This window comes from Tauraco erythrolophus, chromosome 5 (genome assembly GCF_009769465.1).
Source record: "Tauraco erythrolophus isolate bTauEry1 chromosome 5, bTauEry1.pri, whole genome shotgun sequence".
Taxonomy (NCBI): Eukaryota; Metazoa; Chordata; class Aves; order Musophagiformes; family Musophagidae; genus Tauraco; species Tauraco erythrolophus.
Genome location: NC_141469.1, coordinates 79,306,029 through 79,326,037, shown reverse-complemented (window position 1 = coordinate 79,326,037; position 20,009 = coordinate 79,306,029). Strand labels below are relative to the sequence as shown.

The window sequence follows — 20,009 nt, the reverse complement described above, 5'->3', positions numbered from 1 at the left end:
CCCAGAGAAGTTGTGGATGCCCCATCCCTGGAAGTGTTCAAGGCCAGGCTGGATGAGGCTTTGGGCAACCTGGTGTAGTGGAGGGTTTCCCTGCCCATGGCAGGGGGGTTGGAACTACAAGATCTTTGAGGTCCCTTCCAACCCAAACCATTCTGTAATTCTATGAAAACGATGGCGGTCTGTGTCTGCTAGGACTCGGCCATTAGCATTTATAAAGGCGGGATTTGATATTCTTTCATTCGCTGTGCCGTGTGTGCTAGCCTGAACGTGAAATCCCCTTCTAGTTTGGAAACACTTATTACGGGGGTGCTCTAACGTTGGGAAAACGAGCTCCCTCGAGAGAAACGGGAACGTTTTGGAGGCAGCACAGCGACCTGTGCCGCGAAGGGCAGGGTCAGCGCAGCCCCCGCACCGAGCCTGCCGCCCGCCGGGGGTGAGCGGGGAGCTTCAGCGGCAGCGTCCGCGCTGTGCCGACCTCGGGGTCGCGCCGGGCTCCTCTGGAGGGAGCGACAGCCGCGGAGGTGAAGGATCCAAAGCCCCGCGGCGGGCAGCCGGGCCCGGGAGCGGCCGCCGCCTTCCCCCGGGGCGGAGCGCGGCGCTCGCCCCGCCCGGCACCGCGGCCGCGTCTCGGCTCTGCGCTGCTCGCCGCGCGCCTTCGCCATGGCCTTCGCCACCCGCCGCTTCGTGCGCGCCGCCTCCTCTTCTTCTTCCTCCGCCGCCGCCGCCACGGCAGCCGCCAAGAAGCTGATTGTCAAGCACGTAACGGTTATCGGCGGCGGCCTCATGGGCGCCGGCATCGCCCAGGTGAGCGCGGCGCGGCCCGGCCCGGCGGCGGGGCCGGGGGTGAGGGGGAGCGAGGCGGCGGCGCCATGGCGGCCGTTGGGCGGCCGCGGCTCGGCGCGGGCTGCGGGAGGGCCCCGTCACGCCTCGCTCGGGGCCGGGGCTCGCCTCGGCGCGGGCCGCTCGGGTGAGGCGGGGATGGTGCCGGCGCTCTCCTGCCCCGCAGGCTGCGCTGGCAGCGGCCGCGGTTCGCGCTCTGGGGCCGCTTCCCGGGCTGAGGCGGCGGGCGAACCCCAGCTCCGCCCTCCCCGCGGCCCCTTCGCTTCTGCCTTTCCGCTTCGGTGTTTTCCTCAGAGCTGAGCCCCGCTCCGGCGCTGCGCTCTGCCCGGCCCCCGCCTGGGCCGGGGGAGAGCGCGGGAGAAGGCGAAGCGGTCGGTCCCCGCTCTCGTTCCGCCGAGCAGCGTCCGGTGAGTCAGCGCTCAGGCACGCCGGGTCGCGGGGCTGCCGGGGGCCGCACCGCACCCCGGGCGGCGGCTGCCGGGGCCGTGGCGGGACGCGGCCGTGCCGCCGCGTTGTCGGACTGCTGCGGATTTGGGGCGTAGCGCTGCGGCGGAGCGGGAAGCTGCTGCCCCGCCGCTGCTCAGCTTTCAGACTTGTTCCCTTGCGAGTCCACCCATCTTCGGGTCAGACAGGTAGGCCAGAAGCACCGAGGTCAATGTTTTAAGTTGCTTAAGTTGGTTCTTAAGACATTACATGGACTGTTTATAAAGCAGACAGTGTGTAATAATAGTGTTTGGAAAATGTTGGTCTAAGAAAGAAGCTGCTTTTAACTTGCCAAGGGAGCAGATCAAGTGACATTTTGCAAGTTATTAAAGTAGAATACAGCAGCTAAAATGAACATTTAGCTGTCAGTCATTTGCAGAATTATGAAATGGTTAGTATTTAAATAGGACTTATTTTCCCAGTGTTTAATCTCAGGCCTTTGGCTTTCAAGTTCGTCTTTAACTTGATAGCTTTGGGACAGAAGACTGAATGGTCCCATCAGTGATTTTAAATTTAGATATTTACTTAATTCATAGAAAAAGCCGGTTGCCCAAGTTACGGGTTCAGAGGAGGGCCACGAAGATGATCCAAGGGCTGGAACACCTCTGCTATGAAGACAGGATGAGAGAGTTGTGGCTGTTCAGCCTGGGGAAGGCTCCGGGGTGATCTTATCGCAGCCTTCCAGTACTTAAAGGGGGCCTACAGGAAAGCTGGAGAGGGACTTTTTACAAGGGCATTTAGTGATAGGACAAGGGGCAATGGCTTTAAACTGAAAGAGGGGAGATTTAGATTAGATATAAGGAAGAAATTTTTCACTCAGAGGGTGGTGAGGCAGTGGAACAGGTTGCCCAGAGAAGTTGTGGATGCCCCATCCCTGGCAGTGTTCAAGGCCAGGTTGGATGAGGCTTTGGGCAACCTGGTGTAGTGGAAGGTGTCCCTGCCCATGGCAAGGGGGTTGGAGCTAGATGATCTTTGAGGTCCCTTCCAACCCAAACCATTCTATGATTCTGTGATACTAGGGTAGTTCACAAACTTCACAAGAGTAATTGGAGTATGCAGGCATCCCCAAGTGGAAACTGACTGTGAGGTTGGAGTTCATAAAAAGCAATTCTCCATTTTAATGAATTAATAGGTTTCCTTCTCAGAACTGAAGATTTCTCACGTTCCTGGCAAATCTCTAGCAGGAGGAATACTGGGGCTGTTTTTTTTCTTTTGCTAAGGAATTAACTAGTTGTTTATTAACTTGTCTGGTAAAACACTCCTCTGTACCTTGATACTAGAGCTTGAGGCTTCCACTGAAGAAACCATCAAAGAACAGCTTTGAAGAAAGTTTTTCTCATGTTTGAGTAAGATGTACACGATGCAAAGGTTGTAATTCTGCAGGGAAAGTGAACTGATGTGCATATTCTGTTAGACTGTGTGTTTTCAGAGAGCAGCTTGTCCACAGAAACGTGTCTGGTGTTTAGCAGTAACAAGGGTTGTGGTCTGCTACCACTGTTAAGGACAAAGGATTGTTTTGCTGACCATCTGCCTCTGATTTATCAATCCAAAATTATCTTAAAGCCGAGATGATTCTAACAGAGTGGGGTCTCCTCTGCGCTTTATTGTTAATAATGCTTCTCCTCTCTTTTAGAACAGGGAAGAAATGATCTCTTCTCTCTCCTGGCTTTCTCATACTGTCAGGAGAAGCTAACCTCTGCTAAAGCGTATGGTTGAAAGCCAGGAGTTGATAATTTGTGGTTCTGCCATGTGAAAAGCACTTCTGTATAGAAAGAGTATTAATTGAGTCTCTAGCACTCTTATGTTTCTTAGGTAGTGTTCTTAAGATCGTTGGATAGTAGAGTCTGAGCAAGCGTGTGTTTGAATTGCAGGGACATGGTATGACCTTTTGCCATTTTTCTTCTTTCCTGTCTGTGTAAATATGGTAAGAACGAGGTGGGAAAAGGGGGATGTTAATTTTTCTAGGATTTTTTGCCAACTAGTCAATGATGGTGTAATCGTAAACGGATAATCAGCGAAGCATCTCTTAGGAATGTGCTTGGTATTGATTTTTCTTCTGAAGAGTGAAGGATCTTGCTTTCCCATTGCAAACAATCAACAACAGGTGAAGTGTTAGGAGTGCAAGTCCAAGCTTGGTTTAAGCTTTTTTTTTAATGATTCAGTTGTTTTTATGAAATGACCATAGTGAAAATAAAAAAATAATAAAAAGAAGACTGATAAATGTTCAGCTGCAGACTGACACCTTGTTAAAGTTCTGCTGCTGCTGTCCAGAGGCTGTCTGGCATTCCTTTATTTGCTGCATGAGCAAGGAAACTTGGATGAGAATAGCACCATGCTTTTCTTCAGGAAGTATCTCTGTATTTTTCATTTCAGCTAGCTTTGTTGGAGCAGGTCCTGTGGGCACAGGAGAATCTTCAGTGTCCAGGTGCAAGGTTAGATGTAAAGTAAAAGTTTGCAGAAGCTAAGCTCCTAAGTTGTGTGACTTTAAAAACAGTCAGTGGAACCATGTTTTAACATCTCTTTTCCACAATTATATTACAACTCGGTTAGTTCAAGAATTCTGAAAATGAAGACGGGCTGTTGCTAACTAACAAGAGAAACATGAATTAATGAATAGTGATGTAACGGATAATGAGCAGCTGGTTTTTAATAGGCTGTTGCAATGTGAGAAAATTACATGATATGTTTGAAATTAATCGAGTACCAACCAGAACGACAACCCAGTAGTGCAGTCTGTAGCTGAGCCAGCGTTTGTACCAAGTGCGCAGGAAGTTTGCGGGCCTTTCAGGTCTGTGCAGAGTCCTGGAGTGGGGAACACTTCACTGCTACTCCCAGCTCCACTGTCACCTTCCTCAGGTTGCAGGGACGCGCTCATGGCCTTGCAGCAGAGCTGGGTTACGCTACATCCCAGGAACACAAGAATTAGCCGTCTCTTACGCCCCCAGCTCGCCCTGTCAGCGTTCCAGTTTTGGTCTCCACAGCCCTTTTTCCTTACAAGAGCCAAGGATCACAGCTAAGCCACTTCCTCTTCCAAGACAGCTGTTCGTTCTCTAGCCATAGCCACGGAATCCAGCTGCCTCCAGGCACAGGTCGCTTTCTGCAGGGGGAAGAAATTGGTTTCTTTCTCCTTTTCCCTAAACTTGTTGGAGACATTTATCCCTTCCCCTCCGCCCCAACTGTTTGCAAGTTTTTATGATTCTTGTAGTAAAGTGCATAACTCTTGATTCAATGTTCTTTAGGTCTCTTTTGCCTAATTCATTGCCTAGTGTGTTGTCTGCCCCAACACAGATCAATATGGTTGGTTGTTTTATGGTACTAATGTTTCATCTTTTTTTTTTGACTTTCAGGTTGCAGCAGCCAGTGGTCACACTGTGGTGTTAGTAGACCAGTCAGAAGAAATCCTTAAAAAGTCTACAAAGGGAATTGAAGAGAGTTTGAAGAGAGTGACAAAGAAGAAATTTGCAGATAAGCCTGAGGTTGACATCTTCTTTATACCTCTAGGAAAACTTGGGAGAATAAAACCACCATACTGAAGTTCTGATAGTGTGTACAGTTATGTATTATAGAGCATGTTAATATACTGAGTTAAAAAGAAAACTTTTTCTAGTGTGCTGAAAAACTTGGATTTTTTTTTTTATTCAAGGAGGTTGAAAGATGTCTTACCTTATTTTCTTTCCTTTGTAGGCTTCAGCTTTGAGATAAAGATTTAAAAAAAATAGGTGACCTTTCAAAACAGATGCCAAATGTGAGATGGTGCCAAATTATTAATCCTAACTTAATAGCAAGCTATATTTGAGTGCATCCCTGGGAATGCACCAATTTTCTCCAGAGCCAATAGTGACAAAATTGTCTTAATACCTTTGTAAGGACTCTTTTTTTTTTTTTTTTTTTTTTTTGGAGACTTGGGCACAGGATTACTGCAAAGAAAATTAAAGTGCAAGTTTAACTACCCTAAAGTAATATGAATTAGATGTAAAAGACACTTTGCATTTATGTTACTGAGTAATATGTACGGCAAATCACTGTGAAACTGTTGATGCATCTGAATTTATATCCTAAGTATCCTAAGGGTTATTTGTTGCTATACCTGTTTCTCCAAATTTCACAGCAGATTAAATTCTTTTAATGCGTATTAACATATGTAATATATACTGGTACTGATGATTACCAGCATGAATGATTCAGCAGACAAAGGATATGAAAAAGGGCTTGTTTGCATGAGGGAGTAGAGATGAAAAATTATAGTAATACCAGGATAACCAGAGCAATATAATTTCCTGCACACGATTATGGGGAGTCTTTTAATCCCAAGAAAATTGTCCACACGATGCGTGTGCTTTGTATGTGACATTATATTCTAACACGCAAGTATATTTTCACTTGTACTATGTCTGCCTTTACCCTTGGTTCAGAGTCTTGCGGTTCTGTTTGATTTCTGTCCTCGCAGACTGTGTCAGTGATTGGCAGATTTACTAGTCAGAAAATAGAGTCATTTTTCCCCACATTTGCAGTTAAACTGCAGTGAGCGCAGGCCACTTCATTTCCTGAAGTATTCATGAACAAGCACATATCTGCTCATAGGAGTGAAACCAGATAATCACTGAATGAAAGCAATGCAAAGTTTTGAAACTGGAAAAGTTCCTCGTTAGGGAGGGCAAGCCCGGGTTGTCTCAGACATTACTGATTGACCAACCCGTTGTTCACTCAGACTCTTATGCTGAAGGTTGGACTGCAGCAAATAGTCTCCCTAAAAGAATGAATTCCAAGATCTCCTGTTTGCTTCAAAGCAGATTTGGTTGACTAGGAAAATTTTGTCAGTGAAAGTATATCTATATATGCTTGGAACTTTCACACTGATTTGGAAACGTGGCAGACTGTCTTGAGTTTTTGAGGGCTTAAAAACACTTCAGAGCATGGAAGGGGATTTTCATGTGAAAATAAATCATTGTAAATAGACACTGCATCTTCTTGGAAATGTTTCAGGCTGGTGCTGATTTCATTGAGAAGACCTTAAAGAACCTCACAACAAGCACAGATGCAGTATCAGTGGTCCACAGCACGGATCTGGTGATTGAAGCCATTGTGGAGAACCAGGAAATTAAAAACGAGCTCTTCAAGAGGCTGGATAAGTTTGCTCCGGAGTACGTATGTTTTTCCTATTACGATTTAAAACTTAGAACTTTGTATCTTCTGCTTTTTTTTTCTTACACTGTTAAGAGTTTTCCTCCCTTAGACTAACTCTGGACTGTCGTGTGGCACGGAGTGGTTATTGTGCCAGGTACATATGCTACAAACGCTTTCAGGTCTGTTCAACGGGTTTATTTACTCGTTGCATTGCTTCATTTGATGTGCTTCTGGGTATGTTTAGTCATAAGGTTTGTCCACCCACTCAGCAAGTTCAAATCCAAATGCAAATGCACAATGGTAAAACAAGCTTGACCTGGTACACATGGAGTATTGTTAACACATGCATTCCCATATTTGAATAGGGAATTGGGATGATAAAATATTTGTTTTCGGTACCCTAGCATGAAAAAGTTTTAAGAATTCTCAACCTCTTAGCTGTAAGTCACAGTCAGCTCAACAGTGGCTTAAGTGAACGCAGTTTACTTTGTATTACAAGAGTTTGGAAATAGCTCATTGCTGGCTATTGTGTGTGACAGAAAAGTGTAAATAATTTCTTAGCATGCACTCACTCAGTTACAGTCCCTGGAGCTTTCTTTGAACTGTATTTGATAACTGTTGGAAGTTACTGTTGAACTCTATCCAAACCCAAAACCACTGTTGAGTGAGCGTGCAGACTCGGAAGCTTGATCCTTGTAATAGATGACTCAGAATCACAAGACCTTGACTGCTTGCAGGTTAAGATTTTAACTAGTACAGCTAAATCTGGGGGTATTGGCTAAGAGGTATTTTAAACTGTCTGACTAAGGAACTAGGCAAGCTGTGGCTTGAATATGATGTCAAGGGAGAAAAGATGTTTTCATTAGTTGTCTTCAGCCTGGGGAGATTTTCAGGCTGACTCATATGATCGGTAATCAAAATTACCTGGTACTTCTGAAAATGATAAATGGTCACAAACAGCAGTGCACTGAACAGAAGGTAACTTGCTGTTACCTGTAGTCTGACAGACAAAAGTAAGTAGCTGCCTTTGGCCATCATCAAGATACCTTGTCATGATTAGATTGTGCTTATTTTGTGGAAACAAACCATTGGTTGCCTGAGTCTTTGTCCATATTCAGCAGGGAAAGCTAATGAGCAAATTGAAGTGTACTAAATGGCAAACCGTCTAGAACCTGGGGGCAAGGAAAAGGGCACAGAGACTTGGAGTGTCATTTAATAATATGTACATTTGTACACGTGAGGCTGTTTTTCATAAAACTGAGCTTTTTATAAGCATAGCTGCCTTAAAAGATCAAATTTTACATTACAGAGTGTTAAAAGATATTGGTAGTTGTTCAGATGTGCTCCTTCCTGTGGCAAAAGGCATGATTTTGCAGGGTTGGAAAAAACAACATTGGACAAGAAGCCTTACTTTTTAAGAGAAATTATGATAAATGTTTCAAACAGATACCTTACATGGAGGATAAAGAAAAGGGGAGTGGATGGGGAGGAATATGGGTTGCAGCGTAGAAAGTCTAGATGAAAAGAAAGAAAAGCTAGTAAAATAGTGAAAGTTAGTAGCCAAGCTTTTAAAATATTAGCTGTTAGATACAAAGGGTAATTTGTGGTTATGTGAGGAATATAGAGTTGCAGATGATGTGAGTAGCGTGGGGAAAGGCAGAAACGTCTAGAAAGTGCTTTTCTGCGTGTGAGAAGGAAGCAGTAGGCTTTACTGATCCTGCGTGGAACTGCGGTGGAATGGAAAGCTGTCCCTGTCAGCGCAGGTGTCCTACAGCCTTCGCTACGATTCATCATTTCAAAATTTTCGAAACCAACGTGTGGACTAACTGTTGCGTCAGCTCAGTGGGGGTGGTAGACTTGTGGCTGATTGGTAACAAAGACAAGATTTATTTAAAGATAGCTTTGAGTCTCAGGAGCAGCACTGCTTCCGTGGGGCCCTGGACGTTAATGGCACTGTGAAGTGTCTGTTGTAGGGAGAGGTCATGAAACACGGGGCTTCTGAGGAGGGAGGACTTGTCTGAACTGAAATCCCACTGTGAGGGCAGCTGGTGGAAACGTGAGGGGCTATTACTGTTGCTCAGACAAGGTGATGGATTATGCCTGTGGAACATAAGCTGTGTGAAACTGTGTTGGGTTTGTGTGGTGGGGTTTTGGTAACGAGGAAGGGGCTTAGAGATGGAGGACTGTCTCCCAGGAGAGACCCCCACGCTGGAGCAGGGAAGAGTGTGAGGAGCCCTACCCCTGAGGAAGAAGGAGCAGCAGAAACAATGTGTGACGAACTGACCGCAACCCCCATTCCCCGTCCCCCTGCGCTGCTGGGAGGGGAGGAGGTGGAGAACTCGGGGGCAGAGTTGAGCCCAGAAAGAAGGGAGGGGTGAGGGGGAAGGTGTGTTTAAGATCTGGCTTTGTTTCTCGTTATCCTTCTCTGATTTGATTTGTAACAAATTAAATTGATTTCTCCCCAAGTCGAGTCTGTTTTGCCCTTGACTGTAAGTGGTGAGTGATCCCTCCCTGTCCTTGTCTCGCCCCACAAGCCTGTTGTCATATTTCCTCCTCCCCATCCCACTGCGGGGTGAGGACTGACCGAGCGGGCACGTGGTGCTTAGTTGCCAGCTGGGCTAAACCATGACAGAAACCTTGCGGTTTTATTCTTTTGTACTGTATCCCGTGTCTTAGGTGTTTCCTCAGCTGCAACAGCTACATAATTGTCTCCTATATTTGCACTGGGATGATTTCTCCAATGAAGATAAGTCTGGGGATAGCACAAAACCAAAATGTTGCATTAAAAAAACAAAGCACAGTTAACTTATGTTCTCTTCCTTTTTCTCTATAAAAGAACTATTAATTCCTCTGAAAGTGAATCTATAAATGTAGGAGGGTGGGAAAGCTGTTCTTTATTGGAAGAAGTTTTATTCAAGGGCAGGGGTTGAATTTCTCGTGAGTTTTCAGAGAAGATGCAATGAGCTGGGAGAGCATTGGGAACTCAAGGTATTCCACATCAGGGTAACTGTCCAGGTGAAGTGGTCAGTGCTGTTTCTTGGATGCCATCAGTCTGAGTGCCTACTTTATTTTCTTAGAGCTTTGCAAAATCGCTTGTGTGTGTTACACTCCTCTCAGTGTTGCAATTACCCTACTAGGGGGATGTTACTGTGTTACGTGCTCATCATCTTTAGAGCAAGTGGTAAAGCATTGCTACCTATTCTTCAGTTGTTTTCCTTTCTTGAATTGAGTCAGCCTCATGTTTCCATTTTAAGAAGTTCAGACTACGATTTTTGTAGAATATCCCTTCATTCTTTGTGGCGTTTAGGCCTTTAAACACGGCAGCACTTTTCCAAACAGTATCATAACGAACATGAATTTTTGGATATCCACTTTAAGAGCTCTTGCCTACTTGCCTTCGGTTTATTTCTGGGTGGTGGGAATGCTCGTCGACATCTCTCGGTCTAGGATCTATTTTTAGATGTGGAAACTCTGCTAGGAACTGGCCAGTGGTTTTGAACTGCTGGCTGTGTTAGAACCAGTGGGTTACCAAGCTGGTGCAAAGGAAGCGTTGTTCACTGTGTAGCAGGGCCGGGCTGTACGAGTCCGTTTTATTGAGATGGTGTGTTTCTCTGGCGTTGGACTCTGGTTTTCATGTCTCCACTGACCTGCTAGATGGCACCAAGAGAAAGCGCCCTGGTGCCTGGGAGAGCGTCACTGGGGCTTCACCGGTGCCGCAGCCTTCAAAAGCCTGCCAGCTCTGCTGTCACCTGAAGCGTGGAGTATGTCATTCTAAGTCACAGAGGCATGTGGATTCTATTTTAAACTCCGTTTAAGTCAATTGGTCGGTCAGAGCAGAAAGCATAAATAAAATGTCCCTTGTACACATTACACATTTGAGGCTTTTTCTCCCAAGGCTTTGTGTGGTGTGAGGCTACAGTGTTCACCCACAGAGTGATGCTGAGGTAAAATCTCTTAGTTTAAGTGAGCTTGGGTATAAACCTAGCAATGGTTACATCTCACAAATCAATGTGCTTAATGTTTTTATGAATATTTGAATTCTTTTTATACAGTGGCAGATTTTCAGTGAAGATAAGTGTCTTTTGAATGCATTAACCTTGCAAGGTCAAAACTATGACATGTAGAATGTTTTTTTTTTTCAGTACTTCACCTCAGAACAATATAAGACCCACTTTATAGTAGGGAAATAACAAAAGAGTATTTATAAGAAGTATTAACAGGAATTCTCAATGTTTTTTATTTCCTTCTCCGTAACAAATTCCCCAAAACTGAGAAAACATTATAAAAAATGGATATCAGTGTGGGTTTTTTAATCTCTAAATGTTTTCTTTTAATGCCACTCTAAGATGTCCCCACAATTTGGACATAACTTTTCTGAAAGCTCTGTCGCAAAGCTCAGTTATATCTTAGTGAAATGTAAACAGAATACCCAAATAGATGAACGTTTGATGAGTCCAGTGGGATAGCGTGTTGAAAGGTCAGTAGGATATAGCCCAGAATGGAAGGTAGGGTTTCATCTCTAATTTAGTTTCTGATTTTTGTGGTTTGAAGAAAAAGCCATTTCCGTAAGGTTTCGTTTGATGTCGGTATAGCAGAGCTGTTGAGGCTCTGAGATAGTTCTGAAAAAAACCCAAAACAACCATTACGCATTTCACTTAGTGTGTCTTTTTTTTGGAAAAGGACTTCATATGTCTTAAAATTCTTGTGATTTTGTGTATCCTTTGCAGTGTCCTATGCATGGCAGTTTTTATATTTTTTCTGTGTTTTTTTTTTTTTAACATCAGCTCTTTGCTGTGGTGCTAGGTTTGCTCATCACATCTACCGTTGATCATTATTAAAAAAAAAAAAAAAAAAAATCCGAATTTTTCTAAAGGCTCCAACGTGCATTTTTGACGTGGCAAATGATTAGATTTCCATAGATATGTAAACGATCAACAACAAAAAATACCATTCAGTTTCCAGGATTGCTGAAGGGATTGCCTGGAATAGATTCGGGGAGTTAACAAAAATTTTATAGTTACAGAGTATTTTTTTCCATCACCTAATGTAGTGATGGATATTCATCATACTTAACATGGAATTCAACATACTTAACTCAGGAGGCAGAAACTCACACAACCCTTCCAGTGGTTATTTCATCACTTCTGTACTTACACCTCAGCAAAAGGACCGTGATAATCTGCAGGGATATTTCTGAGAATTCTGTGGATGGTTAGCCAACGGATGTCTTAGTTATGTTCAGCGCATCGTTCTCCTGCTGTCAGAAAAATAGCCGTCGTTTATGCAATTCGTATGTTACTTTTTTCCAGGCATACGATATTCGCAAGCAACACTTCATCCTTGCAAATCACACAGTTGGCTAACTCAACCACCCGGCAGGACCGATTCGGTGGTCTCCATTTCTTCAATCCTGTGCCTATGATGAAGCTTGTGGAGGTAAGTGTTTTGAAACTCTTGCAATCTTATGTAAGTATCTCAGATATTTTTATCTAGTGTCAAAGTAAATGAACACTATTTTTTCTGCTGAGAAATAAGCCTTTTCCTCAGTCCTAACAGTGTTGTTTTGCGCTGACCTTACATCAGTCATTAGGATGGGGGGGAAATCTCTGTGTGACGTAATTGTAGGAACAAGGAGGTCAGCCATAGCTGCTTATGTATAGCATTTTTCAGTTACTGCACATGGAGGTCAGTTTCAACACAAATATCACAACCAGTGCAGCTTCTGCAAGTCGTCTTTTTTTTTTGGAGGGTGGGGGGAGGGGTAGGGGAGTGGGGATAGGTCTCGGTCTCTAATGAATGACTTCATGCATCCCAACTCCTGTGAAGTATACACATGACAAAAGACTCAGTCATGAAGAAAATCAACATGGAAACATACTACTCAAAAGCTAAGAGACTGTCATATATTTGAAAGACAAATTTTGAATTTTCTTTAGAATTAAGTGATTGTGTTGTGTTTACATTGGGCACAGGGTAGTTGTTATAACCTTTTATGTCAAAACTGTGTCTGTTAATATGGTTCTCTAGGGTGAATACCGTCATGTTTCCTAAGGCAACAGAGACTGTGCTTTTAAAGCTGTCCTGTTACATTCTAATCTCTAAATGAGATTCCAAAGGATGGTCCCTTTTGCCATCGGTACTGGCTGAGTGGGAAAGTATCTTAAAGAAACACATAATTTCAAAATGTGCAAAATCCTGTGTCTGTATTTCTGTGTCTGTTACATATATATCCACTGAAACTGGTTTCTGAAAAACACTTTTTTTTTTTAATATCTTGAATCGTGTTCTGGATTACAGTTCAATCATTGCTGTACTGGAAAATGGAAGAGATTCTGCTCATGAACGTGCTTATGTTCTCCCCATCTTCCCTCTGCCCAGGTCATCAAGACTCCAATGACCAGCCAAAGGACTTTTGAATCTCTTGTGGATTTCAGTAAAGCAGTAGGAAAGAGTCCTGTCAGCTGTAAGGTGAGTAGGTTTTGATTGTATAGGGTTCAGAAGATCTGTTCTTGAAAACTGTTAATTTTAAGCTGGTAGGTTTTAGTAGATGTAAGAATACTTCCAGAATTTCCAGGCTGCTTTTTGTCCAGTTTCTCTTCCCTAGTAAAAGCATTTTGACAAAGAAAATGCCCACATTGACCAGAAATTCCTCAAAGTAGAGTGACTCTAGACATCTTGTGAGAAGCAGCAAAACTCACAAGTATCAGGGTTTACAGTTTTTGGTTTTTCTTTTCCAGTCCTGCAGAAGCCTGGACTGGAGAGCTTAAGCAAGAGCTCATCTTTAGCCATACTAGAGACAAGACTACTACCTCTTGAACTGTGAGGCAGTTGGATGGATCCTCCATGGTGTGTGCTCATTGCAAGTTTTTCTTAAGACTGCAGTAACTAGACCCATATTAATCTTCATTACTTCACAGCTTTTTTTTTTTTTTTTTCCTCTAGAGGAACACCCTACTTCCTAAGAACACTTTTTCTAAATCCATTAAGTTGTGGTCTGAGTAGCTTTATGCAAGCTATTGCCTTGAGTTTCACAGCTTTCAGGAGACATTTGGTCATAAAAAGAAGGGCCTGCAATCTGGTAGTTAGCAGTAATTCAGCGTCTGGATGCTGGACTCTAATTCTGGCTGTACTGCTAAATGACTCTGTGGCCTTAGTGGACTTTTTTCTGTTTGTGTCACAGTTTTGCAGTATGTGAAGTGCAGAATATATGACGAATTATTGTTATAAATTAGTTTGGGTAGAGGGTAATGCAGTCTCCATCTCTGAACCTTTTTTTTTTTTCTTTCAATCCTGTTTGTAGAAGGAAAGTTACTTGGTAGTCTTTGGATTAAATATTGAGATGAAACAGAATGAACAATAAACATCTGAAATAATAGCAGTGTACGACATACTACTATATTTGCAAAGCTCTTCCTCTTTTCTTTATATGTTTGATTTTGATTAAAGCTTGTGTAAAAAGTTCTGTGTCAGTTTGTTATCTTCTTCTGACAGCATGTATCTTATCTTTTCATTGATAGCGTAGGTGTTTGCTATTGAAGTGTGATGCTAACTTTCAAAAGCATGATTTACCAGTGAGTGGTGGTATTTAGCCAGGAGTGTTTCTAGTATTGGAAACACAAAAAATCCTGTTAGGGAAGAACTGCTCTTCTCGTGTCCTTCAGGAAATGGTATCAGCAGAATTTTGATAAAGAAAAGGCATTTGCCAACTGGCCACATTAAATTGTTTTAACATTAACTGAGCTGGGCTTGTAGTAGTCTTATGTTCTTAGTCATGAGGAATGTTTATGTGCCATTCCTTGTTTGTGAAATTCATCTTTTGTCTTAATACTAAGCAGATAAATCAGATTAAAAATATAGTTTAGAGATTACCAGAAGTTGATGATTCAGTGTCTTCATCCACTTGTTTAATCTGTCATGTAGCGTTTGATTGTAGTACTGGTAGAGAATGTTTATTTAGGATCTCTTTTTTTTCTTTTCGTAGGATACTCCAGGGTTCATTGTAAACCGCCTCTTGGTGCCATATATGATGGAAGCCGTTCGACTCTTCGAGAGAGGTATTTGTTGGGACATTGACTTCAGGGAGTTTTGATGTATGACACTGCTAAATGTTATATCCCTTCTGAAAAGCCTTGAGATTCCCTCAAAACTTTCAAACCTTAAAGGCTGGAAGTGAGTAGTGAACATGGAGTATGAGCCAATATGTGTAGTTGGAAGGACCTTGTCTTCACTTTGTAATGTCAGTATATACAGAGTTAGAAGTACTAGTCACTTGTGTGGGAAACTTCTGGTGGTGGAAAATGTTTCTGGTTTGAAGACGACAAGGTTAGTGTAGTGCCACTGTAAAAAATATCCTCTGGAAACTAATCAGGAACCCCCTTCTCTCCATCCCAAGAGACGTTAATGGAAGTGATTGAAAATCCCGTAATGGGACCACTAGCAAAGTTCTCCTGTGTTCACTTAAATTGGGCTTGTGAAATAAAACTCCAGTTGTCAAGTGACGTAAGTAGTGTCACACTACGGTACTGACATACAAGTGATTTGGGATCAACTGTTTCCTCATAAAACCTCCTGTTCCTCTTTTATGCCCTTTTTTTTCGACAGCGGTTCTTTAGGAGCTCCCATCTCACTGCTGATCTCTTTTACTTTGATACTCAGGATAGGTAGAAATAATCACAAATCCCCAAAGAACCACTAAATTTTTCAAAGCATTGGTAACTGTTTTGAAAAGGAAACAAGCCAATAATGTAGCGGATAAAGAGGAAATTATGGAGTATAATTGCTTTTATTTCAAGTGCTCTGCTCATAGCTCCGTGCTACTAAGAATGTCATTTGAAACATTTTGTTTTTGAAATCACTGCTTTTTTACGGATGAAAGCACTCCATTATCAGGATTCCACCAAATACGCTTTAAATATTAAAAATCTCCTTTATAGCATGTGGAAAGGATGGTTTGATCTCCAGGAAGAAAAAAAAAAAACAAACCAACACTACTTGTTTATCCATCAACAGATGTACTTAATTACATTGCAAAGGGAGAAGAGAGCAAATTTAGTGACTTGAAACGCAAAGCGTGGATGTGAGGGGGCAGCATTCTCTTAGAAACAATTTTAAATAAAGTGTATGGGTGTTCCAGTGTGGGTAAAAGACGTGCCTTTATTAAATAATGTGCATCATTATGTATATTTCAGGAGACAATAGAACTTTAATTAAATGTAGAAGAAAGCAGTCACTGAGATTGTATGTTAAAATTGACTGTTTTCTGCCTAAGCAAAACAATATTTTGATTTCATCTTTATTCTGTTTGTATTTCGTTCAACAGTATGATATTTCCAAACTTGCTAAAGTTGTTTGTGAATTCTTAACTCTAGTGAAATGTGTTTAAAAAGGAAGTTATGTTTTGAAAAGCCTGATGGCTGTCTTCTAATTCGTATTTTTCATTGAATCAGGTTCAATTTTTATCATATCCTTGCGATAATTCTCAGAGTAGACACTTGAGCCAGATTGTCATCCCCATTAGTATGAAATTGAGTCTCTTTCCTGGCAAGCCCAAGCACTGAAATACCATTTTATTGGGTCAGTCCTTGAGTCTCTATTTATACAAAGTCTCCTTGGGTTAAACGTGCGCTTTTGCATAGGCAAAATACTTTTAGTGTCTTAACAGCGATTTAAACAGGGGGCATATGATAAATATTAATGTGTTGTGGTCTGTACTGCCATATTCTTTGTGGAGAACCAAAAAAGCACTCAGACAAGTTTCTCTGGAAGTCTGCTTTATACTAGGAGACTTGTCTGAACCAGAGTTGCAACCCTCGTTTGGCCTGTTACTATTTTTAATTGTATCATAATGCGACTGTATAATGTCAGGTGGCCAAGTCCCTAGTTGGACAAAGCGGGACAAATCTTTTGATAAAGGAAGAATGTACATCTGCATCAACTTCAGATGAGTTGAGGATTTATGTGTGTTTGAATTTGGAGAACTGAAACTATGTTAGAATTAAGTAAGGCTAATTTTCCTAGTTTCTCAGAAATAGAATGTGGTTTAAAAAACCCTCAAATTGTCAGCTTTAAAGAATAAAAGGAGATATATAAAAATTATTACTTCATACAGAACTTTCACTGAAGTTGTTGCCTTTACAAGAGATTTTGAAAATTTTATTCCTAAGATTCTCTGATCTCAGGTGTATAAATTGCATAGGCTATGTGTGCCAAGCTTTTGGACACTGAATGCCTGTACGCATCGAGCACGGAGGTTACTTAACAAGTACCTCTGGGGCTTGTTTAACTTCGTCCTTTTTATAGGATCTGCAAAGAACTGCACTGCCTTTATCAAAATATGTATTAGAAATACACAGTAGAGGTGCGTCTGCTTTCATGGCAGTATAAAATATGCATTCCCAGCAGAAGAATGAGGTGAATATTAACTATGGCAATGTGGCAATGCAGGATTTGTATTTTTAGAGGTACAGACTGAAGTAAAAGTAACACATTTCTGATTATTTTTATTTTTATTTTTTTAAACAATTTTGGAATTCACCAGTTTTACTGCACTTGCGTAGTCTCTTCAGGTCACTCCTGTCTGCCAGCTCTGATGCTGATGGGTATCCTCTGGTGAAAGTTGCTGTAATTAAGCATGTTGCTCAGCTGCCACTGCTCCTTGCCCCATGCCTGCCTTGTCCATCAGCTGGATGTCACTTGCCTTGGGGCTCTTGTAGAGTAAGGGTAGCTCTGTCCTGTGCATCATTCCAAAGCTGGTACTGATCTCATGAAACTGAAATTGAGATCTTTCCTTACTTAAACTGTTCAGCTGCCTCTAAAAGTAGCTCTTGATTCTTCATAGTGACCAATTCTTCCTCTAGCCTTTCTGATAGGTCGAGCACTGTAGCTGTGGCTTCTTCAGTAGCATAGTGATCTATATTGAAATGCAGGAGGAAGCTGGAAAAACGGAAAGCAGACTTGCAGGGCTGCTTTTTTCTCCTTTTTTTTTTTTTTCCAGAGAGATTTGGCTTTATACTACAGCATGTGTATGCTGACTCCAGTTTTTGTGGTTCTGAAACGTGCAGAGATTTCTTTGAAGAGCTGCACCGGGGTGAAATAACACCCTGTTAATTATTTATAAGTGGTGCCAAGTAGATGCAGAATCTTCTCTGTTCATCAAACTGTCAATCTTTTCTCTAGGAGATGCATCAAAGGAAGATATTGATGTTGCTATGAAGCTTGGGGCTGGCTATCCCATGGGTCCATTTGAACTGCTGGACTATGTTGGGTTGGATACCAGTAAATATATTATAGATGGTACTGCATGCTTATTTTCTTCTATTTTTCCTCTTTTTAGCTAAATTGTATATGAATGTTCTAATGAAATTCTGAGTGTTAATTAGTTTAAACTGAATGTTTATGGCATTGCCTTTTAACTGTTGAGGAGAAAGGAATGAGAATTGAGCTCAGAGTGCTGTAAGAGTACAGCATTTGTGCTGTGTGCCTGTACCCTGGGTACAGGGGGACAAAACGGTGGTTCTGCTGCCTTCGTCAAGTTCCAGTGGAAGATAATAATAATATTAGTCGAGCTTTATGTAAGTAAAAAGAATCAGTGGGAAGAGAGACATGTACCAGAGGTAAGAAATTCTGATGAAAAGCAACAAATATTGAGACTCCCTATGCTTTTTCTGCCAGCCATGTTTTTATTCTCAGTTAATAGGAAACCCAGTAAATTCAGTAAAAGATGCAAGTACACCGTCTCACCTTCACCTTAGGTGAGAAGTGGATGAATGTCAGTACAATAACAAAAAAAGACATAATTGGTGACAGCTTGTTGATAGTTGTTGTATTATTTTGAACGAGTAGCTTAAATACTCTCTGAGGCAGAATATCACTTTCAAAATGGCATCTTCAATGAAACCTGTTGTGCTTTTAGCTGATACTGTGCAGTAGTGTTATGTTGTTCTGACTGACCATGTCTGTCACAGGTGGAAATTCAGCTTGGAATTTCTTCCACTTGAATGTTTTTTCAGCATAGCCTTTGTTTTATTTCCTTGTACTTAATTATATTTTAAAAGTTTTCCTTAATATTTTTTAAAGTTTTAAAAATCCTCAGTCATGGAGATGATAAGGTGTTCAGAGTAGACTACACCTAAGCAATAATTGCTGGATTTGCTCATAGTTGTCAGTACTGATCTGTGCTTTATGAAGCTGTATTGAAGGGTCTCAGAGAGTCTAGAGTAAGTTCCAAACCTCCTTCAGTTTTCTGACTTGTTAATATTTGTCTGAGGGGGTGCACATCTCTCTTATCTTTGCATATAAACAGAGCTGTTACTAATTCATCCACTTCTTTTCTTCCACCAGGATGGCATTCGTTAGAGCCCAACAATCCTCTTTTTGCACCCAGCCCACTCCTGAATAAACTGGTAGAAGAGAAGAAGCTGGGTAAGAAGACTGGAGAAGGATTTTACAAATACAAATGAACTCCAAACCTCAAGAGGTGTTGAACTATCTGTGTATGCTGTTCAACATTGCCATATTACAGATGAATTCTGTTTAAACCTTCCCGAGGATGGCACGAGCTGCATTTAGAACATAACCCACCTCTGAACTGAGTGATCGCACTAGTTAACTATTTCTCTGTTGAAAGCTTGATTTGGTAGATTATTTCTTTCTTTTAATTCCAAAAAGCTTTATATTTACAGTGCCTTCATCCAGATAATGATTTTTCAGGTGCAGGACAGAATGACAAGTGAATTTATGTATTTGAAACATTATTATATTGACGGTAAAAATCCTAAAAATAACTGCACTTTCTTAAAAATAAAATTTTCAACAATTCTGTATTGAATGTCATGGCTTGCAGTTGATGTACTTGGTTGTAGTCCACTGGGTGGCAGTCTCTTTTCACTCTGGCAAACATAGTGACGGAAAGGCAGTAAATTGTTTTGTTAGGATTTTTCTTAAATCCAGTGCTAATCTATAGGTGTAAATTACAGTGCCTTGAACAATAATTTTTTGAATGTCATATTGTTTAAAAATAAAAATCCTGCCATGGCAGGCCGTCACCTGGACAGAAGGTTCCCAATGCAGCATTTAAAAGCCGAACTCGTGATTTGTGTTGGGATTTTTCTGGCATGTTCAGTTACCAGTTGAGGGCCTGCTTTTGCAGGTGCTGTAGAAGTACAGTGAGAGGTGGTTCCTATCCGAAGGGCCTAATACTTAGATTTGGGTTTTATTAACTAAACTCGGAAGTTGGTGAAAGCTTCCTTATGCTTTTGAGAGTCCTGCAAATTGGCTGTGTTTACTGGTTGTTCATTTTAAGTGTCCTTTTTACACATTACACTACTCCTGTAACTGAGTACTTCAGGAGATGGAAATTGGAGGCTGTGCTGTGTAAACAAATAGATGTGTCTGGCTGTGTGAGACACCTTCTGTTTTGCAACTCAATTTCTTTGGGGCTTAGCAGAGCCTGGATTCGTTTATGGTAGGAGTGCTGCAAATCCTGCATTTTCTTCAAATACTGCAGAGCAAGTGGGCATGCAGATTGGAGTTCTGGTTCAACTGAGCAGCAGCCTTCTTTCGCT

General features: G+C 42.0%; 1 protein-coding gene across 1 annotated transcript; it reads left to right on the top strand.

The window, feature by feature from the left end:
* Positions 1 to 660: 660 nt before the first annotated feature.
* On the top strand, positions 661 to 19,263 carry HADH (hydroxyacyl-CoA dehydrogenase). The gene is made up of 8 exons (XM_086612556.1): positions 661 to 804; positions 4,671 to 4,799; positions 6,307 to 6,464; positions 11,757 to 11,883; positions 12,826 to 12,915; positions 14,429 to 14,501; positions 17,623 to 17,739; positions 18,787 to 19,263. Exons 1-8 carry the CDS (start codon positions 661 to 663, stop codon positions 18,903 to 18,905), a joined length of 957 nt encoding a protein of 318 aa, XP_086468682.1. The 3' UTR covers positions 18,906 to 19,263.
* Positions 19,264 to 20,009: the final 746 nt, after the last annotated feature.